Below are 26,063 nucleotides of genomic sequence, written 5' to 3'. Positions count from 1 at the left end.
TTTTTTTATTAGAGTCAAGCTTTTGCAGTTAGTTATTAATTAATAGAGTCATTGTAATTTTTTCTTAAAGTCGAGTCATTGTATTTTTTAAAAATAGAGTCAATTCTTTCATTTCAGAGTAAAATCAAGCCCTTTGCATTTTCTATTTTTATTTTTATTTTTTTATTTTTTTTCCTAATTAAAGTCAAGTCCTCCCTCTTTTCATTTAAAGTTAAAGTCGAGTTCTGGCATTTTAAAGTTTTAAAGTAGAGTCTTTTCTTGAAGTAGATTTTTAGTTACAAAGATAGAGTCACGCTCGTTAAATATTGTGTGGACGTCCGTGGCCTGCAGCAGCATTGCACTCAGGAGTGCATTTGGATACCCAAGCATGTTGATTTTTAATTCAGAATAATCATATTTTAATTATATTTTTTCATGTTCATAATTTCATAATGTGTATGTATATATACGAGATATATGCATATTTCAATGTCAACATAGCTCTACTACGAGTTGCAAAATGACTCTTATGTGGTGATCATTATCGTTATCATCCATATCCTCACTTCATTATCTTTTTGCAATCTGATTCTGATTAATCTGATTAATCTGATTATTCTGATTATTCTGTTTATTTTGGTTATTCTGATTAAAAATCTACAAGACTTGATGACAAATCAAAATGCCTGCATTCAGGAATGCAGATGAATATATATATATTGGCAGCCAGCACTCAGGAGTGCATATTAAAATATGTCAAGGGTATATATTTTTATTCCAAAATTATGAACAAATAATATGAGATGAACGACTTAATAAATATATATGAAAGAGAGAGAAAGAGGGAGAAAGGAGAAAGAGAGAGAAAAAGGAAGTATTTTTATTATATATATGAAAGTTTCATAAGAAAATATAATAAATGATACAAAGATTATTAATAAATGTTTATACATATTTGAAAGAAATATAAATATTTTTTGGAATAAAAAGGTATATGTCTTGGTATATAAATGAAACGGATAAATTGGCTTGCCTGCACTCAGGAGTGCATATGAAAGGTTCACAGTAAGTACATGATTGCATTCAGGAATGCAAATGAACATATTATAGTAAGGATATATATTTCACATTCGGAATGATCAAAGATGAATGAATGAATGCGCTAATAAGGATATTAAACGAAGAAATATATAAAATACGTCGATCTCTGGTGATATATTTTTTTTCAATATATTACACTTGTTTAACAATAAATAAATGAAATTTTGTTTTATTCCATATATGATAAATGAATGATAATTAAATGGTGCAAATGAATTAAAAGGAAATTTGGATCATTCTGATAAGAAATATATATAAACCTTGCTAGATAAATGAAGCGACATAAATGACAGCCAGCACTCAGGAGTGCATATTAAAATATATCAAGAATATACATATTAATTCCAAAATTCTCAACAAATAAATATGAGATGAAAGATTTAATATATATATATATGAGAGAGAGAAAGAGGGAGTATTTTTATTATATATATATATATGAATGTATATATATGAAAGTTTTACGAGAAATATTAACAAAATTATTAATGAATGATACAAAGATTATTAATAAATATTTATACGTATTTAAGAAAAGTAGGAATATTTTTTGGAATAAAAATGCATAAGTCTTGGTATATAAATGAAGCGATTGAAATGGCTTGCCTGCACTCAGGAGTGCATATGATAAGTTACAGTAAGTACATGCCTGCATTCAGGAATGCAGATGAACATATAGTAAGGATATACATTTCTTGTTTTGAATGATCAAGATGAAAATGCACTTATAAAGGTATATAATAAATAAATATTTAAATATTCTAGTCTTATTATTTTTTTAAAGAAATAATATTTATTTAATAATAAATAAAGATTATTTCATACTCATTATAATATAATAATATATTTATATTTAAACAGAGTGCAAGTGAATAAAAGAAAAATTTGAATCATTTTAAATTAGAAATGTATAAATCTTGCTAAGCGAGCGATATGATAGATAAATAAGAGCCTTGCACTCAGGAGTGCACAAAATATGTCAAGGATGTACATTTCTATTCCAAATTATTTAAACATGATTATCAAATGAAATGGTTCACAAATATATAAGAAATATATATATATATTTTTTTTTTTATAAATATATATATGACAGATTCATAAGAAATAAGAAGAAGAAATAATGAATGATATGACGATGAATTTATAAGAAATATTTATGCATATAGTAAGTAAATATGATTATTTTTTGGAATAAAAATGCATGTATCTTGGTATATAAATGAAACGAATGAAAAGGCTGACCACACTCCAGGAGTGTGAGCGAAAATAGTTCAGAGTAGGAACAGGTTTGCATTCAGGAATGCACCTGGATACTCAAGCATATAGATTTTTATTTCAAAATAATTTTGAATTTTTTATATAATTATTAGTAAATCAATAATTCTTTTCGCATCTTTTTTTTTTATATATATATATACTCACTTGTTGATGATTATATATTTATATATATATTTTATCCAATGCCAACATAGTCTTATCACAAGTTGTAGGATGGCTCATTTTTTGTAAGAGTCATTTTATGACTTGTATAAATATAATCATCATCTTATATAGATTCTAATTATTGATTAAAAATCTATAAGACTTGATGTAGTTAGGAAAGTTAGGATCTGTTAAAACAAGCAGTGGCGATAAAAATAATTCATAAGAATAATAAGCAAGAATGTATTAAAACTATTTTGTCTCTAATATTTGTGTAATATTTTTATATATGATCTTATTTTACTCTTTCAGATTTCATATTTCATTACTATTTCGTATACATATACAAACTACATGGTTTTAAAATTGTGAAATTGTATTACTATATTTTTTTTAATTTAATAGATAAAAAAGTGTCTTACATATAAACGATTTAATACATACATCAGACACAATGTAACTGCATACTTCGCGTTAGTATAAACGTAATAATATAAAATACATGTAATCTATTGGTTAAATATAGATCTGATCTCGTTATGGATATGTTTATGGCGGTATACAAAATTGTGTATGTATTTTGTAATACGATCCAAGGGACAGTATACTTTTTGCTCTTTCTATTGTCTTTTTTTTTTACGCGACTTAAAATTAATTCTTAATTATTGTGAAATATTCACAATTTTCTTTTCATAACGTATCTTGAATAATTCGTAAAATTTATTGAATTAAAAATTAAATGCAGAATTAATTTGTAAGTGTATTAAATATTTGACGATTTCATATACAATCTTTTTTTTTTTTTTTTTTGATTTTCATATTTGTGTATAAAAATCACAGATAATTTTGTAATCTTGCTTAAAGGTAAAACACATTTTCTAATGCATTGAAAAATTGAAATGTTTAATACTAATTTTTTGTTCATTTTAAAGCTTACTTTTTGTCAAAAAGAATTTTTGGCAATTTATTTTATATGCCATTTCATTTTCCACACATGCTTTTTTATATAGTTTTTTGTTACAGAGTGTACTATTTTAAAGTTCCAAGGCTAAATATTACGAAGTACAATATAATATCCTTTTAGCAATGGATATTAGCAGCATTATAAAAAGAAATAATATATCAAGGTTTGTAATATTATCATATATGATGTCAAAATAAATTAATAAAGATTAGAAATGCATTATATAAAATTGATTTGTGTTTCAGATTTTGTTCTAGTCATGGAAGCAAAATAATAATATAAATAAATGATAATGCATTTAATTATTGAGGACTTGAAGAAAGAATTGGATTTATAAAAAATGAAGAGCAATGGGGAATGAATCGTTTGCAATTATTTTGTTTATTCATTTGAAATATTGAAGAAATTTTTAATTAATTTATGCAATTGATTTCTGTTTCAGGAAATATCATCTAAATTGGCAAGATTCCATTTCACTCTTCGTTGATTGTTGTTTTCGTGTGTGTGTGTGTGTGGATAAATAAAATAATAGTTATTTTAATATATATTTTATTTTCAAAAAGTAATAACGGTATAAATTTCTTATGTCTACAGGTTGCTGATTGATTACATGAAATGTTACATATTAATTTTGACTGCTTCTTTTTTAATTATAAAATGTTTTTGATGTTTTATGTTCACAGGTGACTGGCTATTTATTCTATAAGATTTACATATTATTTTGATTGCTTTTCATATAATTATAAAGTGTTTTTGATGTTTTATGTTCACAGGTGACTGGCTATTTATTCTATAAGATTTACATATTATTTTGATGGCTTCTTATATAGTTATAAAATATTTTTAATGTTTTATGTTCACAGATGATTGACTGATAAGATGACTGACTGACAGATCTGATGATAGATTACATAAGATTGGCATATTTATTTTAATTAGTTCTTATTTAATTATAAAATGTTTTTTCACAGGTAGGTATGCTGCTTACAACATATGAAGAAATTGTGTGTAGATATTTTATGCAACAAAAAGTGAATATATTGGTCAGTTTTTAATCTTAAAAAAAATGAAATTGTTCTTGTTCCATTTTAGATAATAAGACGTTATCTTTATAATATTATTCTTATTAAGTAACGTTTAATAAAATGCATAATATTTATATAATGCGTATAGGCTTTATTTTCTTTTTTGTTTCAGCAATCTGCGTTAGTTTAATGGGAATAGAATTCCATATAATGGGCTCTATTCCTTACCGGGGAGGTAGGTCGATATCAAACGAATTCATAAGTTTTCGTCTAATCTCAATCGATTAGAAAAAAATTTTGATTCGTTTCGCGATTGATTTTGTTACTTTTTCCAAATTATAATAATTTTTATTGTATATTTAATAATAATGATTCTATATAATTGGCATTAAAGTAATTCATATTAATAGTAGAGTCTAGCCCGTGGGTCTCCGTATGCAGCAACCTCCAAGTGGTGAGACCTGGGTCGATATTACTTGCGATATATATAAATAACGCAAGTACTGTCGAGCTAATGGCTGCATTTAAATTCAATCAAAACTTATTTTTATTAAAATTTACTTTTTTCTATCTTTCCATATTGTCAATTTCTCATATTTCTTATTAATAATTTGGAATATAATAAGAAAAAAAAGACTATCCTACATAGTCGGATACTATTGATCTACATAAATTCCAAAAATATATATCAGCCCACTAGATCTATATAATTTCTTGAAAATACCTATTTTTTATTCCAAGATTGAGGATAAAAAAACTCGTATATTTTTACTTGTATATTTTTACAGAGACGCTGCATCTGACAAACGATTTAACTTTTTTTTTCTTCGCCCATTACTAAGCTATATAAATTGACCCATTGACCTACATTATCTCTTAAAAAATTTTTATTTTTAATGTGTGCCAGACGACAAAAAATCTCGCTCGTTTGCTTTTATATAATCATTGCACATGTACTGTACATTCGTACGAACTCGATGATGCACATTTATAAAAAATTGTATGTGTCCTTTGTTTCTCACGTATGATTTCCCCCACATAATAAATCTATGTACATATATATAAATTTTTTAAAGGATTCGGGTTTCGATTTCTGTAGGTAATATAGTTTTTTCCGTAAGATAGTCGAATTCTACTTTATCGGTAACTGAGGGCGTTGCATGTTTTTAGTTATAACGCTATCTAGGTAGTTTTCTGGCTATGAGTTAAACTGCCGCTCTTTTGTTTCCGGTTTCTGAAGTTTGCTAAGAGAGTTTAATTGTATGCTTTCTTTTGATTATTTCAGTTGACTTGTACTTATATTTATGAATTAACTTACGATTTTATTTTATTAAACGAATTCATAACGCGTTTAATATAAAAAGAGTGTAAAGTAATAGTATAATATTCTGATTACTTGAAAGCCGACAAAATGGTAAGGAACTTAGGTTAAGTAACAGTATTTCGTTTTGTAACAATAGTTGACCGTTGTAATTATTTTTATTTATATACATCAGTTATTCTTATACTATACTTATTTCTTTTCATATTATGAATGTTAATAGAGACGTAGATTTAATTTTTTATATATAATTTTCAAAATTAAATTTTTTTTTTTCATTAAATTTTATTATTGTAAAAATAATATATATATGTATGTATGTATGTATGTATGTATGTATGTATGTATATTGTATTTTTATATTTTATAGTATATGTTAATCTATTATATCTTTCAGACGATCGGCAAAAATAATAAAATGCTTCAGCATATTAACTATAGAGTTAGAATCATTCTTCAAGATTCAAGAACCTTTATAGGGACATTTAAGGCATTTGATAAGCATATGAATCTTATACTTGGAGATTGTGAAGAATTTCGCAAAATTAAACCAAAAAATACAAAACAACCCGAAACGGAACAAAAGCGTGTTTTAGGCTTTGTACTTTTAAGAGGAGAAAATATTGTTTCTCTAACTGTAGAAGGTCCTCCACCTCCGGAGGAAGGATTGCCTAGAGTACCTATTCCAGGTGCTGCACCAGGTCCTGGTATTGGACGACCAGCTGGTCGTGGCATGCCTGCCAGTATTGCAGGAGTACCAGCAGGCTTACAAGGACCTGTTAGAGGCATTGGTGGTCCATCACAACAAATAATGACACCTGGTGGTAGAGGTCAAGTATCAGCACCACCACAAATGCATCCAGGTGGTCCTCCACGTATGCCTGTAAGTGGACCGCCACCTGGTATGATGGGGCCACCACCAGGAATGATGGGTAAAATAATATTTTAATTTAATTTGTTGATATATCTTATATTTGTTTAGATCTACCTTGAAGAGAATAGAATATACTATATATTTTATTATAGGAATGCCACCTGGAATGCCACCCATGGGGAGAGGCGGCCCACCAATGGGACCACCAGGAATGCGTGGCCCACCACCCGGTATGATGCGTGGAGGTCCGCCTCCACGTCCATATTAATAATGATACTTTGTACATTATTAACTGTATTTTTTGTCATCACTAGTATTAATAAAATCATTTTTTGTAATGTATGTATGTATATGTACGTGTATGCTATGTTTACTGTGGTATTCGTAATTTTGTACAAATGATATAGTTTATTTAATAATTTTCTTAATTATTCGTAATATTACAGAATTAGTTAGTAAATTATTTTCAGATATAACATAAAGTACATATTCAAAGAATCTAACTTTTTCAGCATATTGATGTTATGATAATTGAGGATGGACATTCCAGAGTGCTACAAATGTTTCAGGAAGGTAAAAAGATGTTTCAGGATGTATATCATCATCTTTTGTTACATTTTCTTATTTATATTACTTAGTTTGCTTTATTTTTACGAAGTAGTTTAATTTTTTTGTTATATATCATTTCTTTCAAATTTCATATTTACACTTTACACTATTTTTACAGCACTGCTGCTATAGTTTTATGCATGGCATATGGCAGGTTCTTACAACCAAAATTTTATATAAGATGTACTATTAAGATCACATACACAAGAATGGTACTTCATCTGATACAATTATGTGAATATGAAATATATGATTACTTTTAAAAACCTGTGTATGTTCATGTGTGTTCTTAGATCATTTTGTATCCATTACAATTATATAAAATAATCACAACCAATTTGTTTTTATAATAATAATAATGATATAATAATAATAATAATTATTATTACACTAAGAAACTGATGTATATTAATGAACATTAAATATACTATATTATAAGATATAAATATTTTAATCCGTGCACTGGGTGTCACTCTTTTGTATAAAAAGAAAAAACTACTGCAAGTCACGATAGTTGTGCATAATCGCAATAATTTTGTTTACAATGATTTGCGCTTATTTGTTTATACTATAAAAAATCAGTCCGACTTTTAACTTGATCTTATTTTATAATTAATTTGTTTCACGATTAATAATTTGTTTGAATATTTAAAAAACAATGTGTATGTGTATATATATATACATACATACATACATACATATATATATATACACACATATGTTCTAACAATTATTGGACTGAAAATACGATATATATATATATATATATATATATATATATATATATATATATTACATTTTTTTTCATTTTTAAAGTATTAAAATATTTTATGAATAGAACATATACATATTCTTATATAAAATGTATGTTTTCGAAACTATAAATCATCATGAGCCTTTTTTTTTTTATTATAGCATTGAAAAATGTTTTTTTAGATCTTAATCTACTACTACGAATCACTCGGGTTTGTTTTATAAGTAACAGATATCGCATTGTTTTTATCTTCTGGGATATGATCACCATTTTCAACCAGGCACTCAAAATTTTCTAAGTTAATGTCAGTCGATTGAAATCCATTTTCAAATATACTGGTATTGATCTCCATACCGCATATCGAATCTTCTCTCTGTAGATTACTTGGAGAATTATCTGAACACAAAATAATACTACTTTTGAATCTAGTATAAATATTCTTAAAAAATATATAAAAATTTATTGTAAAGTATAATTATAAATATAAACAACTTATATAAAATAATTGAAAGTATGTTACAATATGAATAAAAAACAATTTTTTACAATAGCATGTCAACAATTCTGAAATTAAAAAAAAAAAAAAAAAAAATGACATACTGAATCATAACATATGAATAAATAAAAAATTCATTCATTCAATATCAGAGCATACCTTGCATATCTGCAAATAGCTTATGATTTGTATGATCTTCTTCATTTTTTTTAAGTTTTGTAAGATCCATAGTATTTTCTACTTGGGAATGAATTTTTTTGCAGACTTCTTTAGATTTTCTGAAAAAAAAAAAAAAAAAAGAAAAAAAAAAAGAAAAAGAAAAGAAAAAAAATATTGATCAACAAAGAATCTTACAACGTATTCTGTACTTTTCTGATCGATAACGATTTTATTCTTACCTACATACTGTTTCTTCTAATGTAGTAATCGTACTGTTAGTTTTCAAAGAAGATCCAGTATTTTTTAAATGCACTTCATTGCTATCTCCTTCCTGTAATAAGCGACTACTTATACTCTATATTGCAATTTTATTGAATAAATTCGGTATAGTGAAGAAATACTGGATTATTTATAACAACTATTATTATTTAATAAAAGGGAGAGGTGGTATGATGCTGTATATACATAGTTTAGTTTTGTTCCTGCAAAGGGCATATGAACAATGTCTTACGACAAGTTTTATATAAGTAGAATTTATATGGAAAAAAAAAACTGTATTTTCAATCGAAAATGTATGTTAAAATAATTTACCTTTATACTTGTTTTTATAGTATCTACATGCGTAGCTGTTAACATTGTTGGTGCTTGATTGCCATTGTCTAAATTAATAGAATGTGGCAAAATGTTAACAGTACTTGAATTTTGTTGGTTAGCAACAGATAATTTCTTTCCTCCCATTATTACTTTCCCTAATACTTCCTAAAAAATAATAAATTATTAATTTTATTATATAGTTATTATAAAAAATATTAAATATTTTATCAATAAGATAAAATACCTTGCCTGCATGAGACAGCATTATGCCTTTGTTACTTCCTTTTTGTATCACTATTACATTAGTCTTAGTCGTTAATTTTGTATTAGGATGATTAGTTATATTTACAGTTTTATCAGAATTTAATGTCACACGCTATAAAATAAGTATAAACATATATAGTATACATATATTAAATATACATATATATATATATATATATATATATATATTTGCAATTGTTTCTATACGTACCATTTTAGCAGTAGATTGATTGATTATCGCAACTGGCAGTTTTTTACATGCTAATGTTGTTACCACAGATTTAACACTAGGTGGACCAGGACCGCTTGATACCATAGTTCCAGGAGCTGTAAATCGTGCATAAGCTATAAAAAATTATATTGCTTAATACAAACAATACTAAAATATACATATAATATTTTCAAATGTTGCAAATACATACTTGATATAGCAGATTTAATAGACGAAACAGTTTTCACGTTAGATTGCACTGTCGAAGGTACATTTTTTACACAAGGACTGGTATTTATTACTTCAGGTTTTGAAGTTGGAGCTATAATATAAATATAATATAAATATAACATAAATATCATTAAAATATATATATATATAAATAATTATTAGAAAACAACATACCACCTAATTGTATATCTTGGTTTTCTGATTGTGTATCATTATTTCTGGTGTGTGGTAAACTATCGAATGTTCCAATATTCACTGATAATTTTGTATTATGCTTATTTTGTACTGTTGTTTTATCTTTGTTCTTGGTGGAATTAGTTGCACATGTAGTAACTTTGGTATTACAATTCATACTTGAATGAACTGATACCAAAGTATTTGTACTCTCTGAGAGTACATCCTTAGAAGGTGCTATTATAAAAAGATAAATAAATATTATATAAAATACATGAAGGAAGATTACTTAAGAAAAAAATTATTTTTATACCTATTCGACTAGATCCTGCACATGTTACAGATAGTGGGATAATAGTAACACCTGGATGCGGTGTAATAGTTGTTTCACTTTGCTCCATCTTAGCTTCAATTGATGTTTCATTCTCATTAGCATGATTCAATGTCTCCAATGAATTAGAAGATAACACCAAGACCTGTGTAATTACATATGATATTTTATATCTATATCATTGAATTAAGCATGTAAATAGTTGCATATTGTAAAAAATTTAGATGAAAATATATAAAATAAAAAACCTTATGTGGTGGTGAAAATGAGGAAAGATCTTGTTTGATTTTTATAGGCCTTTTTTCTTGATCCTTGTCAATATTTAGTACCTAAAAATAATATGGTCTTTGTTTTGTTATTGTCATAAGATTATAAACATTATAAACATAAGAAAAATTTATAAAATATAATCATAAATCTAACAAATACCTTATTTGCTTCGTGTATTGATCTTTTCTTACAGTTGATGGTTCCTTGAGCATTACATGATCCTGCTTCAATTGTTGACTTTTTTTCAATTTTGAAACATATCTTGGATTCATCTAGTACATCTAATTTAAAATGGACATTTGGAGGTTAATAAGGTATTGAAAAAAATGTATAAAAAAGACACTCCAAATAATATTACACAAAAAACTAACAACTGACCAGTTTTTTATGGTTGTATGCAATTACGACTTCTTTACAATTTTCATAATAAAAAGAAGTAGCATTATATTAAACAAAGGAAGGTCAACTTAATGGCTTCACCAAAATAAAATGGATAGAACAAAAATGTATCCATAACTACATCACCATCCCAAGATCATATAATCTTGAGATTAAAGACTTTCTATAAACTGTTAAACAAAAAAATTATTTGAGGTAGCAATTCTAAGTGGAGTAGACTTCATATTAAATCTTTCATTAAAGAAATAATATTATCTATCCAAAATAATAGATCACCTTTTTCTTCCTCCTTGTTTTCTTCGATCGGACAATTGTCATTAGCACGCGAAGTTGCAAGCGATAGACTGTTTGCTAACATTGTAAAAGCATTTCTTGCTTTCAGTCTAGGTAAAAGTGGAGTTGAGCGACGGCCTTCCATGATCCAGTCTATAGCAGTATTTGGTCCATTTAACCTGTTTTATATTAAATATATTATATATACTATATCATTAATTATATATATATATATATATATATATATATGCACACACATATATAACAAATTAGAATAAATAAATACGTACTGCTCAGCTATCATTGTGAGTTTTTCATCATTAACAGCTCTACGTACTTCCGCACGATGTCTTTCATTAGATATATGAAGAATTTTAGCAAGTTCTTGCAGCAATCTTTGTTTGTTACTAGTTAAAGGCCCTTGAGCACGCAAAACTGATACCATATTCCCATAAGCATCTAATTCTATATAATAGAAAATTTCATAAAATCATTATCTCCTTTTACAATTTAATATATTATAAATACTATCACTAATTTTATAATTCTTATCATTGAAATGTATGAAATTCAATGCCATACTGTACTTCAATGCCGTTACGGGCATTAAACTAACGATATATAATAAATATATGGTACGGATATACTATATAGTACATATAGTACTATACAAAAAAAACTTTTAAAAAATTCTTTAAAACTAAAATTAAATTAAATTTTATCACATTATTATTACATTATTTTTGTCAAGCAATTTAATATTAATGGTAAAGCAAACAAAAAAGTTGAGAAAAAAGAAGCTAATAAAGCATGTTCATTGAAGGAAAAAATTATGCAGAGATAAAATACACACAACGAGCTCTAATAATTATATTACTTATTAAAGAAATAGTTATTTTTATTGTAATCTTACCTAGATAGCGTAAACATTTTCTACACTCATCCCGTGTCATTTCACGTCGCACCGATCGCAAAACTTTGTTATCCATATTGCTGTAGTTTATATTACACTTTTTAAGCAATTCAAATCATTTTCTACATTTTGTACTTCGCTGACAGAATCATTGAGGCTTTCACGTATTATTATTATCATTACACATAGAGATTTAGAATTTACGATACTAGGGACATACCGTTTGACTTTTACTGAAGATTGGTAATAAACTAATTCACGATAATCTTTTAAGAAATATTCTTTCTTTATTTAAATATTACTACGCGCGTTATCAAGCAATTAAAATTAATTTATTATAAACAAATTTATTATTATATATGAACATTATAATATATTAATTAATGTAAAAAAATAAGGTCAACAAATTTGGATACAAAGTTGGCGGCATTAAATTAATTCCATCTCTGAGCTAAGCATTTATAGATGGCACCATCATTGCTTTACGTTAAAATTTTACCCAGCATCGCTTACAAATGCGTTACAACGTCAATTTTTTGATAATATAGACGGATTTGAACAGACAAAAAGAAATAATTACTTCATTTTATTTAATCAAACCTAACAATGATTTCATAAGTACGTATATATACATACAACTTTTAAATCAACTACAGAAAATATTTATTGAAATTATCATTATTGAAATTTAAAAAAGGGAATAAAAAATGACGTAGAGAGACAAGGAATCGTGACAATCGAAAGCTATTCAATCAAAAAGGCGGGAATTTTAAATCTCAAATATGAAAAAGGTCACTTACATAATGATTTAATAAAACATAGAAAGTACAATAATTTTATTAAATAACCAATAAATAACTATGTATATACATATGTATGTGCATGTAATTAGGTTCATAGATAATAAAGGTTCATAGAAATTGAAATTAAATAAAAATACATATATGTTAAATTAAATAAGGGAACAAAAACCACGAATATATGATATAAGAAATTTGTGTCTTTAAATTTTCTAATAGAAAATAATATGTATATATATTCGTCCACATTCATAATGTATAATATTAAGCTTCCACTCTATGTTTCGTAGTCTATGGAGGTCTGTTGAACGATCGAATGTAGTGTGTCAGTTGTAGCGACGACTCCGCACGAAGTTTGTGTAGTTTAAAGGCACATATATATTATACCATAGGCGCACTCTTTCGTAATAAGCAAAAGTAGAATTACAAAAAAGAAAAAAAGAAATAAATAAAAAAAGGAAAAATAAAAAATAAATAAATAAAGAAAAATTTTATTACATATTCCATATATATATATATATATACATATATATATATATATTACACATATATATATATATATATAACGCAGTCTTCGATAATGCCACGTTCATTTGTCCATTGGAAAAAAGTCGTATTCTTATATATTGTACAATTATTCTCACGTAAGTTATCATTCCAATGAACTACATTTGCTTTACACATTTTAAGAAGCTCATTTTTTTTATCATTTTCAACATTACATATTATTATCCTCATTATATCAGATTTCTTACATATATATAATATATATAATATATAAAATATATATAATATATATTATATATAATATGTGTATATATATATATATATATATTGCAAGAGATCTAATCATTCGAAAAAGAAAGAAATTAACACATATGTAATAAATAGAAATATTCACGATGAAATTAAGAGAATGACATTATTATTATATTTATATTTATAATTTATCGAACTAATCTCTAATCAGATTGCATGCTAATTGTCTGTGTTCTAAGATATCTATTTATTAAATTTATTGAAAATTTGTTTAATTCTGAAAAAAAATGAAAAATTATTTTATAGATAGCCATCGATATAACCATTTCAAGGATAAAAAATATTTAATTTTTGTTGTTTGTTAATATTTCTCAATCAGTACAACACTGATAGAAATATTGATATATTTACAGTTTCCACAGAGCATCTCAAATCTCTTTAATAATATCCAATGTTCGGTACGTAACACGCGCTTCCTGTGATCGATACGGTAACACCTCCCAGCAACAGGACATCACCGCAAGTCGTTATAATCGACCTAGACATTATTTCATGAAATCGTTTTCTTTAATTTTTAAGTGTATCTTTTAATTAGGATTATCATCTTTCGCTGACACCGATTCGAATTTTAAAGGAAAAAAATAAAAGAAAGAAAAAAAAAAGAAAAAAGAAAAAATTGTAAACATGTAATAATAATAATTTAATTAGAAAAATTTGGCCTCGTTATATTGAAACATATCTAAATGGATATTCGTATATGTGAATTGAGATAATGATTAAGATAAAAGATAAAAGTAAATTATTATTGGTAATAATAATTTTTCTTTTAGATGCAATCTGTGCGGTGCATGTGCAGCTAATTGCACCGCGATACGTTAAGTCTGGCAGTACAGCAACGCTCTACTGTAATCACAGTGTTCCAGAAGATGAATTATATAAAATAGAATTCATAAAGGATGACGAAAAAATATTTCAATATATAAAAGAGAGAAATCCACCGTTCGTTACACCGGGGATCAATGGTGTATTTATGGAGGTGAAAGATAAGAAAAAAGATAAGAGAATTTAACTTTCTTTCATTAATTCGTATTCTCGAATCAAATACGATATTTCCTTTAGTACTCGGAAAATGGCACGACAATCAAACTAAGGAACGTTAGTTTTTTGGCGTCTGGTGTATATTCCTGTGCAGTTTCTATGTCAACTCCTATTTATACGAAGCCTTCCGATAATGTACAAATGAAAGTGATAGGTTAGTATTATTTTCGTTTATCATGCAAATCCTACAATGTTTTGTTTAAATATAAATAATAAAAAAAAATTAACCTCTTCTATGTAGTATGTCTAGAGTACATTTATATGTAGTATACTTGTATATAATAATGTATTAGTATATTTCTACAAAATATTAATAGTATTTTATACTATTATAAAATAATAATAGGTTTTAACATTAGAATAATAAATATAGTAATATATTAATAATATATAGTATAAATTATATATAGTAATATATTAAATATAGTAATAATATTATACGTTTTGTTAATAGTACCACAGACTGAGAATCCGAAAATTACGTTTGAAAAGAGCGTTTATATGGTCGGTGAAAATTTAGAAGCAAACTGTTCGTCCTCAGCGGCGTCACCTGTTCCTCATTTGACTTGGTTCATAAACGGAAAAGAGGTATCAGCACACAAAACATGTATACATGTAAACACATATTTACATATTATGTAGGTAAGCGTGGGTGTCTATGCATATTACATAAGCATAAGTACATATATATATGTATATATATATGAAATTATATATATATATATATATATGAAAACATCACGTATATATGATTAAATAAAGCAATAGTGTTTTCTCTCCTTGTGCATGATTTGAAAAACATATATGAAAATATTTATTAATGTAACGAACTACACATGCTATAGAGATTAAACACGATATTTTTCTATCTATCTATACATTTTAAAATGTTATTTTCTATCGCTGTTGGTAGAACTCAGAGGAATGTAAATCATCACCATTTATTTAAGACTCATAGATCGCTGTAATCAAACTTGTATTCTTTCCTGCCTTAATTCTGTCAATTTTTTCTCACGTAATACAGAAATGTACACATTCAAATCATATCGATGTGCAGACATTTTTTAAACCACAATGTCAGTGTTTATGGACTTTTAGTCATTGATATGCATATGGACAATTTTTATTGCTATTATTTATTATTATTATTATTATTATTATTATTATTATTGTTGTTGTTGTTGTTGTTGTTGTTATTATTGTTATTGTTATTATTATTATTATTGTTATTATTGTTATTGTTATTATTGTTATTATTGTTATTATTATTATTATTATTATTATTATTATTATTATTATTATTATTATTATTATTATTATTATTATTATTCATAGCGTTATATGTGTTAATCAGTGATATGCACGCGTACGTACGCGAATTAATATACACGTTAAGATATTCATTTGATGTGTGTCTTTGCATGTATTTATTATATTTGTAAATGGGTGTTTTGTGTAGTTATAGTTATTGGAAAACGATCCCACTAGTGCAGTATTTTTCGATCGATATGGGTCATGTGCGGTTCTTGAGGTTTCATGGATCACAACTGGCTAAATGGAAGATGGGAGATGTCAATATACACTGCAAACTTTTCATCGACCCTCGATTGACCTGTACTTTACAAGAGTATACCTTCTACTTTGAGGAGGATCGACATGGAAATCGTGAAAACACTGCACTAGTGAACTCTCCATTTTACGCTGATAGCACTGCAGGTATAAGCAGTTCCACTTGAGATTTACTTTATTGAAGAGATGTTACATCCTGCAGACCATCCACGCTGTCTACGCCTAAGATTGGGTCTGAGTATGAAACAACTGGTATTACAATTTTATGGCATGTAGTGAAAAATATTGTATTACAATTTTATAATACGTAGTGAAAAAATTTCTTTTTTCATTAATCTCCACTATATGTAGAATCATGATATTTAAATATTATCCTCCAAAATTTATTTTTTACATTGTGATTTCTTTCACGGTTTCAGATTGATATAGTAATATCTAAAAAAAAAAAAAAAAAAAAAAAAAGAAATATTTATTTCAATTCAATTAAAAGATAATTCAATTTTTATCAAGTACAATTAAATATGTTATAAGGATCAAACAATAGATTTTGCATTGTCTATTTACTATAACATTTTATATATTACATTGTGATGGAATTTATTAAGAGCTGATATATTGCATAATGCAATAAAGTTTATGCACCAGTATCATTTCACAATACCACGCATATCAAAAGGGTATGTCGATAATATTGCACTCTAATTAAATTGCACAACATTTTTGACTTGTATCGTAGGAAAGAAATGAAAAATAAGAAAATTATTTATTTCTTTTTAGTTATCATTTATAAGCATCACAGTCATAAGGAGGCATTCAACATGAATTAAAATATTGAATCAAACTTTTCTTCTCATACATTTCATCTAATACATCCAAATATACACCGAATATATATATATATATATATACCGAATATATATATATATATATATATATATATATATATATATATATAAATATACGAAAATGGAAGAATGTCTATAAAATAATTTCAAAGATTAAAGATGACAATGAGTGATCTAAATACATGAATTTTTCTTAGGATATAATAAGCTACAAAACATGACTGAAATATTTATTTGTAATGTAATTCAATTTCATACATTCATTTGTATGTTAGCTTTGGAGACAAATTAAATACACTTACTTCCTGTGTTTTATCACAGTCAGATTAATTGCACTTAGAATACACTGTATGTGTTTTCTAGTTTTTAGATCTTGGGCGTAGTAAGTATTTTGCTTGCATTTGCAACTTGTTTAAAAATCCAGTGCATTCAGAGTGCAACGTTTTTATATCTAATATCACTTATGAATTAGAAATCAGATCACGCTTCGTTTAATCACGCTTTACACGTTCTTGTATAATATCATAGCATTGGCCATTGTGGATAAAGAGACTCCTGGAATATTTTGACCAGACACCTGTGTGTGCACTTCAAGACTGCACATATGTGAATCTTTTTCTTGGAGTTATTTACATCACCTGTAGTGCAACTGTAGGACTGAAATAGTTTTAAAGCACAATGTCTTGGGTTTCTTCATATTTTCCTTTTCTTCTAACACGGTCTGTCTAATGCAACAAGCACTACTATTAATGCACTTTATACACGCTACAACAAGCATGTTGTTTTGAAAGGTACGGCACATTACTCAAAAAACTTGTCAATATTCCTTTGTTCTCCAATAAAAGTAATCTTTGGATTTATTAACTAACAATGTATTTTACATTAGGTGGATGTCACATTGGTACATCACTATCCTCATACTCAGCATAAGGATTTATTATCTGCAACTGCTAAATTAATGATAGAAGTGTCTGCATTACATGCTGGAGATAATGGATATTTGGATATTAGTTGCCATTCTACTATACCAGACTATCCTATGAATCATGAGGAGTATGCTGATGTTAGAAAGAAGACAGTATCAAGTAATTATTTACTGCATATGGATGATTTTCCATATATTTCCATTATATTTGTGCTTTTCACTTGTATTTGATATGATACAAATTTTATATCTTTTATATTCATTAATTGTTTATTATTTGTTACAGTTCAAATTACACTAGCATCAATACCTTCATCTTTTGCAGTGAGGAGCATGCACGAATTAATATTGGTGACAATATCGTGCATAATTTGTGCAAAGCGCACATTAATTTCTTAATACAAGTCAATTTATATTTAATAAAACTGTAAAAATAATATGCGTAAGTAAAACAAAAAAAAAAAAAAGAAAAAAAAAAGAAAAAAAAAAGAATATACGAACGAACAATCACGTTGTCTTCCTTGATTATACAGAAATGCAGGGTGCAATGATCGTATTATGTTGCGAAGCTATCATTCATAGACACGGTTTTCTCGTGCAGCTATTTTTTACTAATGCTTGAAATTTTATGAACTTCATAAGTGATTTATCTCTATATAAACGTGTTTTTAGATTAGAAATATTAACTCCTTTGTGTGTATAAGGCTAAACATACAATTGATGTTTCTACAGTCAATATTAAGAAGAACAGGACAGTGATCCACGCAAATAAAGATCCCGCAGAAAACTAAACATTTGAAAAGATCAAAAAACTAAAAAAAAAAAAAAAGAAAAAAAAGAAAAGAAAGGAAACAAAATAATAAATGTACTTTATTAAAGTAGTATGTATATAATGTTTATTGATGGAATGTTTTATCGTTTACTTCCAAAGATGTGTTTATTTAGAAAATAATTCGAATATGTATACAAGAATTCATTAAGGGTATAACAATTCTTATAATTTATGTTCCTTGCAATCAAAGTATGGTGTTGTGTAAATGTTTTATTTAATAAACTATATATTATATTTGGATGAAAAGGATAAGTATCAAGAAAAATGTGCAAACGTTTAGGAAATGACATCGGTTGATGTATGAAATGGTGTTATATAAATTATTGAAAAATTCTACCAAGTAATTTAATACCTTATATTTTCCATTATCATAAAAAAGAAATCTCATAGATCATCCTGATTCTAAAGTTAAAAATTTTTATAAATTAATCTAGATCGTTGGAATGTGATATACATCTTCTTTTTCGGTAAATATCAGATAAAAATAATCTAAATCATACAAAAAGAAAAAAAAAGTCATTTAAATTATTTACTTTTTATTAGATAGATATACAAGTATCAATTATCCTTGTTACGTGAGGAAAATATTTGAATATTCCCACCTACGTCGGAATGGCACGAATATTTCCGAAGGTTTCCGATCGATAATGGAACTATTTGTCTGCTGCATGTAATATAGCGCGCAGAGTGAATGCGAACTTGCAACAAAGAACTTGTCATATATATGTGTATATAGTGAGTATTAACATTTTTTATAAATTAAAAAGATTTTTTCGAGAAATGTCTTTTTTTCGATATATATGTTTTTGTTAAACGGAGATAGTAGTAATAATTTAATTTAATGTATTATTTCATGTTTTTATAAAGTTGCACCAACGTTCAATGCTATTTCGTTCTGAGTCATATTGAGATATAAATGTAAATGTTTATTTACTTCTAAGATAATGTATTTTTTATATATAGATATATATATATATATATATATATATATATATGTGTGTGTTAACTTGAACGTTTTACAAATTTTATCTGCATATTATTGACTTCGTTTTATAGTTCGTCAATTTTGTTTTTCTTGTTGGATATAGACACACCTGTTGGATGTTCTGACACCTGTTTACAATCCTATTAAATCTTAGGTAAGCAAATAATTTTATGATTTCCTTTTTTGCTTAAACATATGTTACGTGTAATTTTCATTATGTATGTAAGTTTATCTTGAAATAAAATAAAATTTTGTGTGTGTGTGTGTGTGTGTGTGTGTGTATGTATAATGAATGTTCGTGTGTATGTTAATATATTTATTTTAAATATAGTGATGTATTATTGAGTTGACAATATTTTTTTTGAAAATATTTTTACTTAGATATTTATTTGTACTACATGGATGACATGACAAGTAAATGATTATATGGTAACAAAGGATATTTATAATTGTCATGCATGCTTCATACAGTCTTTTAACAGGTCAGTATTTTGTTAAAATTGCTTTTGCAAAAATTCTTGGTAGTTATAAAAAAGTTATTTACAATGAATCGTGATATTTATGTTGTACTGTTTAAGATTAATTTATGTTGTATTATCTAAGAGTCAATAATTCTTATCGATTAAATGTAAATATATATATATTTGTTTTTCTCTTTTACAGATATGGAGCAAACAGAAGTACCTCGATCACCAGTGAATAAACCCGAAGAAGGATTTACATTTCTACTTACAATTTTAGAATTGACAGGAATCGTTTTTATTATTTTAATGATAGTATGGATTACACAATTTAAGGGTGGATTTTCTTGGACATCTGATCCAAATCATGAATTTAATTGGCATCCTTTATTAATGACCATTGGATTTGTATTTCTTTATGCTAATGGTACAAAGTTGATACTTAAAATATATAGATATACGACGATAGAACTCAAAAAAATTATTTCTTTTTAATTTTAGCTATGCTTATATATAGAATACAGAGAAACGTTCGAAAAAGGCGACTAAAATTAATACATACTGGATTGATGTTGCTTATTATTTTATTGACCATAATTGCATTGATTGCTGTATTCGATAGCCATAATTTAAAGATTCCACCTACACCAAATATGTATACTTTACATAGCTGGATAGGGTTAACAAGTGTGATATTGTTTTGCTTCCAAGTAAGTGAACATTTTGTAAAAGTTATCTAGATTTATGTATTTTAAATGATATATAGATTTAGATTAAATTATCTAGATTTATATAAATGATAAGAAATTTTTTAAACACACATACACACACACACATATATATATATATATTCATTTTTCCAACAGTTGCTTGCAGGATTTATTACTTTTCTTTATCCTGGCTTACATGACTCATTACGGGCAAGTTATATGCCAATACACGTTTACTTTGGTATAGCAACTTTTATTGGAAGCATCGCAACTTGTTTAATTGGACTTAATGAAAAAGCAATCTTCTCTATAAAGTCAGTTTATACAGATAATAATTGTGTTCTAATATATTTAGAAAATGATATTATTTTTACATTTTAGGGATTATGACAAATTTGTTCCCGAGGCAATCTTGGTAAACACTATTGGAATATTTTTAGTTATTTTTGGAGCACTAGCGGTATATTTAGTATCGCAGGGACAATATAAGCGTCAACCTAGACCAGAAGACAGCGTTCTGCTGACTAGTAGAAACTAACTGAAGAATGTTGGCTTAATGATGACTACTAATTGGCTTAAAAAATAGTATCCTTATCTATGTGCTTGGCTTTAGAAGCTCTTGATAAGTTTTTATTGGTCTTAGATTTTTAATGTATTTCTTTTTTTTTCCAGAGTATTATCAATTTTATATTTAATATTTTTTCAGTTGTTATACTAATTATATATTTTTATTGTTAATTATTTTTAATATTAAGAGTGATTCTTCTTGAAATGGTGCTATTTTTGAATTAGTTTCATTTAGAAAGAAACGCTAAACAATAACAATATATATAAACATTGTATAATATTTAATTGTATAAGATACACAATGTTTTATAATGATGTTTATTTTAAATTAAGACTCATTGATGTACATGTTGTTAACTTATAAAATTTACGACTTTGAATGTTATTATACATATACATATATATGTATGTGTGTGCGTATATATATACACGCACATACACAAGTCTTTCGTTTTATAATTTATAATTACTTATATATATAATATATAACAATTATTTATATATATATATATTTATATATATATAATTTATATATATATATATCAATGATGAAAAATAAAAATGTTACTTCGCCGTTAAAGCAAGATAAATATTCGTCTTATGATTGAATTTTTAGCTTTACATATTTTAAATTTATAAAAAAAGAGATACACATGCAAGTAAACAGAGGACATTCGTAAAGAGTTCGTTTATTATCGTTGATTTTCGGATAGGCTCGTTCGCGCGTTAACGATGTACCAATAGAAAGAGACTTGTTGTTTGGTGGCGCCAACTAGCGCGGATAGCGTACTTTTTCAAAGTTCTTCATAGAGTTCTCGCGCCGAGAGTTGTTGTATAGGCGGTAATCTTCGAGACGGTCGCTGTGTGTTTGTGCGTGTTTCTCGTCGTCGCGCGTCGGCGCCAAGTTGTGAACTTGTCAGTGTTTTCACGAATTTCTCTTCCCGTACGTAGATAAATATTTTTTTCTGATTAGTCATCGTTATCTTCCTGCATTATTTTATTTGAAAACTACATGGATAGGGTTACGTTTGACACGTTATCAAAAAATGAGGAACGTTCTTCGTTATGTCGACAGTTGATACGTTTGCTACGGTGAGTTATATTTGTTTTCTTTTCTTATTTCTCAGTTTTTTCAAATTTTCGTGATATTTTTTGTTTCCTTTATACAAGTATGCACACACGCGTGTACATTCATACACACGCACACACACACACACACACACAACTACGCGCGCGTGAACCATTGCAACTTGAACTAAGTTGGGTAGACGATAAGAAAATTTGCATTTACTCATCTCTTTATGATCTTCAATCGTTGCATGTGATAGGAACGTGCCTCTCTTAATATATAACCCTCCTCACCTCCACTCCCCTCCCAGCCACCCCACTGCTTCTCGCTCGGTACGTTTCATCCATAAACTCTATCATTACTTACATTGTTCGTACTTAGTTACATATTTACTTACTTACTTACTTACTTACTTATTTCTCGTATCAGATCTCTTCGTAAACGATCTTTAGTCTTATCAAACTTTGTATATCTATCAGAGAATATCGCGTTTTCGCGATTCGATGCGTTATTCTTACAGGTGTGCATCTTTTCATCGTCATCATCATCATCATCATCATTATTATTATTATTATTGTCATGATTATCATCATTGAATTTTTCGAAGATAAAGATTAAGATATGTACGAGAAGACTTAATTCATTCTCTCTCTCTCTCTCTCTCTCTCTCTCTCTCTCTCTCTCTCTCTCTCTCTCTTTCTCTCTCTTTCTTTTTCTTTAAAGATTGTTATTTTTGTAGATAAACTGATCGATTATTTTTAACCATTCGGATTCGTCCTATCTTTCATATCGGCGATCGGACGAATTAGATGCTCGTATTAAATAGCGACGAGGTGATTGGACGAAAGGACGAACGAATGAGAGAGAGAGAAAGAGAAAGAGAACGTTTTTAGATATTAACGTATATGCGTACATAATTTTTTCGTGTAACCATTCAATGATTATTCAAAAGGTTTAAACAATCGAATTTATTAATTAGTTTTTCTTGTAACGTTCGTTAGTCTAGTTAGTGTTTGATAGTTATAATGTTTGATAGTTGGAGAGTGTAAAGTTAATTTATCGATATAGCTAACCTATTGGGCAATTTATCGATTTCTGTTAGTATATTATATATGCATTATTTACGATCCAAATTATTTGCACTTTATATATATATGTATGTACGTACGTATGTACGTATGTACGTATGTAGGTATACTTTTTTATGATATTTTATTGATAGACGATTATCTCTACGTGAAAATCCGGATTTTTCTGAACTTTTCTAAAAAACGTGGTGGTAGTAGTGACGACGACGACGATAACGATGACGACGACGATGACGATGACGACGATGATGATGATGATGATGATGGTGATGATAGTGATGATGGTGTTGACGGGCGATGAACGAATCACAAGGATTATCCGTATTTCTGCAGAAATTTTTTTCTTCATTATTTTCGAAGGTACTTCCTGATTTTAACTTATATAAGTTGAATGGCGTTAAACGATGCGTCGTGACATCTCATTTTTCGCGAGCATGCATTCTTTCGCAAACGGCGGGTCTTGTTACATGAAAAAAAAAAAAAAAGCACGTACTTAGGTTTATGCAGGTGTGTGTGTGTGTGTGTGTGTGTGTGTGAGTGAGTAAGCGTATGTACGTACGTATCTATATACGTACGTGTGTACGTAATCGTTGAGTATCCAGAAATAATATTTCTGAATACTCAACGATATATAGGCATACAACTTATATATAGACAAATTATATATATAGGCAAAGAAGTATTACATATTACCCATATAATTTTTTAATGAATCATATATTTCTATAGTATTAGAGTGTATTATATGACATGAGTTTATGTGTAGTATTAGTTTACTAATGTGTATACATATACTATAGTAATATATGTGACTATATTATACTGTATTCAAAAATATATTCTATACGCATACACACGCATACTATACTATTAGTAAAAATAGTACTATATAACTATGTGTGTGAAGAAAAGAACATATAATATTTAAAAAAAAATCTTTATTCAAGCTCTTTAATTTTAAATATTTAAACGCTTAACCGAAGTTGCACAATATTCTATAAATCCTCGTTCTCTCTCTCTCTCTCTCTCTCTCTCTCTCTCTCTCTCTCTCACTCTCTCTCTCTCTCTCACTCTCTCTCTTTCTCTCTCTTTGTTTGTCTAACACAATTCGATCTCCAATTAATATCTATCGAGTGTCGATTTTTAGCTCGTCTTCTGCTCCCTCCTCTTTCCTTTCCTTCGCCAACCCCCACCCTCTATCTCCCGATCACCATATCACTCTTCATATCGCAAGATTGGATTTATCGGCGTCATAGCGATGCAACTCTCTGGTAATCGCCATATACGACAGATTGAAATCGTCAAAGATTATATTTTTCTCTTTGTCGCTTTATGAGAGGGTCCTTAAAGGGGCTCTGACCTATCATCGGCGGTTGGCCCTGCATGATTGTTGTTACCCGTTACTAATACCAATGGGAATTTTATATATAAATTAATTCGATGCAATGAATGTTGGAGAAAAAAAAGAAAAGAAAAGAAAAAATGACAAGAAATAATGACTCGGCAATCGATTGACGACGTTTCTTCTAAAGTAACATTATATTCATTAATTATTGATTAATATTACGTAAGAGACGATTATGAATTCATTTGGTTTAGAAAAATAATATAATAAAGAAAGAAAAATGTATTCTAATCACATAACTAATCACGATTTATACACACATACGATATATGTATGTATGTATGTATTTATATATATTTTTTTTATTTAATATTTTTAATAAAAAATATTAAAAACTCAAAAATTATGCAAATTAAAAAAAAGATATATATATAGTGCTAGGTAGAATAATAGGAAAAAAATCTTATAAATCGATTCTGAGAAAGATTTGAAGAGTAAATAAGTGGAATAAGACGATAATGAACGGACAATTCATACAGATGATGACTATGAAATCGTGTAATTTAAACAGAGGAAAAAAAAGAAAGAGAGAAAGAGCAAAGAATAGAAACTAGAAAAAGATTGTAACTATGAATTATTAATT

General features: G+C 27.3%; 5 protein-coding genes across 16 annotated transcripts in view; 4 read left to right on the top strand and 1 right to left on the bottom strand.

The window, feature by feature from the left end:
- The first annotated feature begins 5,704 nt into the window (after window positions 1–5,704).
- LOC122630864 (small nuclear ribonucleoprotein-associated protein B) lies at window positions 5,705–7,564 on the top strand. 2 transcript variants are annotated; one of them, XR_006327573.1, is made up of 5 exons: window positions 5,707–5,908; window positions 6,213–6,747; window positions 6,842–6,919; window positions 7,202–7,262; window positions 7,417–7,564. XR_006327573.1 is itself a non-coding variant. In XM_043815865.1 (3 exons), exons 1-3 carry the CDS (start codon window positions 5,906–5,908, stop codon window positions 6,955–6,957), a joined length of 654 nt encoding a protein of 217 aa, XP_043671800.1. In that variant the 5' UTR covers window positions 5,705–5,905; the 3' UTR covers window positions 6,958–7,148. The 2 variants fall into 2 exon arrangements, 1 of the variants encoding a protein (XP_043671800.1); XM_043815865.1 differs by lacking the exons at window positions 7,202–7,262; window positions 7,417–7,564 and having other exon boundaries at window positions 5,705–5,908; window positions 6,842–7,148.
- Window positions 7,565–8,093: 529 nt separating this feature from the next.
- LOC122630861 (BRCA2-interacting transcriptional repressor EMSY) lies at window positions 8,094–12,540 on the bottom strand. Of its 7 annotated transcripts, none has more exons than XM_043815854.1 (14): window positions 12,368–12,540; window positions 11,745–11,919; window positions 11,458–11,633; window positions 10,942–11,063; window positions 10,761–10,841; window positions 10,495–10,657; window positions 10,185–10,421; window positions 9,988–10,098; window positions 9,777–9,910; window positions 9,546–9,677; window positions 9,299–9,466; window positions 8,947–9,038; window positions 8,708–8,826; window positions 8,094–8,448 (listed from the first exon to the last, which is right to left on the bottom strand). In XM_043815854.1, the coding sequence occupies exons 1-14, from the start codon at window positions 12,441–12,443 to the stop codon at window positions 8,249–8,251; spliced, it is 1,986 nt and encodes a 661-aa protein (XP_043671789.1). In that variant the 5' UTR covers window positions 12,444–12,540; the 3' UTR covers window positions 8,094–8,248. The 7 variants fall into 7 exon arrangements, with proteins under 7 accessions (XP_043671789.1, XP_043671791.1, XP_043671787.1 ...); XM_043815856.1 differs by having other exon boundaries at window positions 9,777–9,892; XM_043815852.1 differs by having other exon boundaries at window positions 8,096–8,448; window positions 10,182–10,421.
- Window positions 12,541–13,482: 942 nt separating this feature from the next.
- Window positions 13,483–19,539, top strand: LOC122631382. Its single transcript, XM_043817023.1, has 6 exons — window positions 13,483–13,811; window positions 14,757–14,962; window positions 15,046–15,178; window positions 15,479–15,612; window positions 18,325–18,523; window positions 18,650–19,539. The coding sequence occupies exons 1-6, from the start codon at window positions 13,748–13,750 to the stop codon at window positions 18,760–18,762; spliced, it is 849 nt and encodes a 282-aa protein (XP_043672958.1). The 5' UTR covers window positions 13,483–13,747; the 3' UTR covers window positions 18,763–19,539.
- Window positions 19,540–19,740: 201 nt separating this feature from the next.
- Window positions 19,741–22,198, top strand: LOC122631383 (plasma membrane ascorbate-dependent reductase CYBRD1-like). 2 transcript variants are annotated; one of them, XM_043817024.1, is made up of 7 exons: window positions 19,741–19,930; window positions 20,284–20,334; window positions 20,562–20,662; window positions 20,844–21,068; window positions 21,143–21,351; window positions 21,508–21,665; window positions 21,733–22,198. In XM_043817024.1, the coding sequence occupies exons 3-7, from the start codon at window positions 20,635–20,637 to the stop codon at window positions 21,887–21,889; spliced, it is 777 nt and encodes a 258-aa protein (XP_043672959.1). In that variant the 5' UTR covers window positions 19,741–19,930; window positions 20,284–20,334; window positions 20,562–20,634; the 3' UTR covers window positions 21,890–22,198. The 2 variants fall into 2 exon arrangements, with proteins under 2 accessions (XP_043672959.1, XP_043672960.1); XM_043817025.1 differs by lacking the exon at window positions 20,562–20,662 and having other exon boundaries at window positions 19,744–19,930; window positions 21,733–22,196.
- A 365-nt stretch (window positions 22,199–22,563) lies between these two features.
- LOC122631381 (aryl hydrocarbon receptor nuclear translocator-like protein 1) overlaps window positions 22,564–26,063 on the top strand; it is a 50,773-nt gene continuing 47,273 nt past the window's right edge. For 3 of the 4 annotated variants that reach the window (XM_043817019.1, XM_043817018.1, XM_043817021.1), the window contains exon 1: window positions 24,342–24,435. In XM_043817019.1, coding sequence (XP_043672954.1) covers window positions 24,345–24,435 — 91 coding nt within the window. In that variant the 5' untranslated portion in view covers window positions 24,342–24,344. Of the gene's footprint in view, window positions 22,862–22,938; window positions 23,011–24,341; window positions 24,436–26,063 lie in introns of those variants that run through there. The other variant, XM_043817020.1, reaches the window with a different exon arrangement.

This window comes from Vespula pensylvanica, chromosome 8, assembly GCF_014466175.1.
Source record: "Vespula pensylvanica isolate Volc-1 chromosome 8, ASM1446617v1, whole genome shotgun sequence".
Classification (NCBI taxonomy): Eukaryota; Metazoa; Arthropoda; class Insecta; order Hymenoptera; family Vespidae; genus Vespula; species Vespula pensylvanica.
Note: the sequence above shows the minus strand (reverse complement) of the source record. Positions and strands in the feature narration are given on the sequence as shown.

What these genes read in the sequence shown, in the direction of transcription:
- LOC122630864 (XM_043815865.1), top strand. An exon ending in GCCACCACCAGGAATGATGG is followed by an intron (nt 6,748 to 6,841) that starts GTAAAATAATAT and finishes ATTTTATTATAG; the next exon opens with GAATGCCACCTGGAATGCCA.
- LOC122631382 (XM_043817023.1), top strand. Translation starts at nt 13,748, where the DNA reads ATGCCACGTTCATTTGTCCATTGGAAAAAAGTCGTATTCTTATATATT. An exon ending in TCAATGGTGTATTTATGGAG is followed by an intron (nt 14,963 to 15,045) that starts GTGAAAGATAAG and finishes TATTTCCTTTAG; the next exon opens with TACTCGGAAAATGGCACGAC. An exon ending in TAGAAAGAAGACAGTATCAA is followed by an intron (nt 18,524 to 18,649) that starts GTAATTATTTAC and finishes TATTTGTTACAG; the next exon opens with TTCAAATTACACTAGCATCA.
- LOC122630861 (XM_043815852.1), bottom strand. Translation starts at nt 12,443, where the DNA reads ATGGATAACAAAGTTTTGCGATCGGTGCGACGTGAAATGACACGGGAT. An exon ending in TTAGAAGAAACAGTATGTAG is followed by an intron (nt 8,827 to 8,946) that starts GTAAGAATAAAA and finishes TTTTTTTTTCAG; the next exon opens with AAAATCTAAAGAAGTCTGCA. An exon ending in GCTATTTGCAGATATGCAAG is followed by an intron (nt 8,449 to 8,707) that starts GTATGCTCTGAT and finishes TTTTGTGTTCAG; the next exon opens with ATAATTCTCCAAGTAATCTA.
- LOC122631383 (XM_043817024.1), top strand. Translation starts at nt 20,635, where the DNA reads ATGCATGCTTCATACAGTCTTTTAACAG. An exon ending in TGATATTGTTTTGCTTCCAA is followed by an intron (nt 21,352 to 21,507) that starts GTAAGTGAACAT and finishes TTTTTCCAACAG; the next exon opens with TTGCTTGCAGGATTTATTAC. An exon ending in AAAGCAATCTTCTCTATAAA is followed by an intron (nt 21,666 to 21,732) that starts GTCAGTTTATAC and finishes TTTACATTTTAG; the next exon opens with GGATTATGACAAATTTGTTC.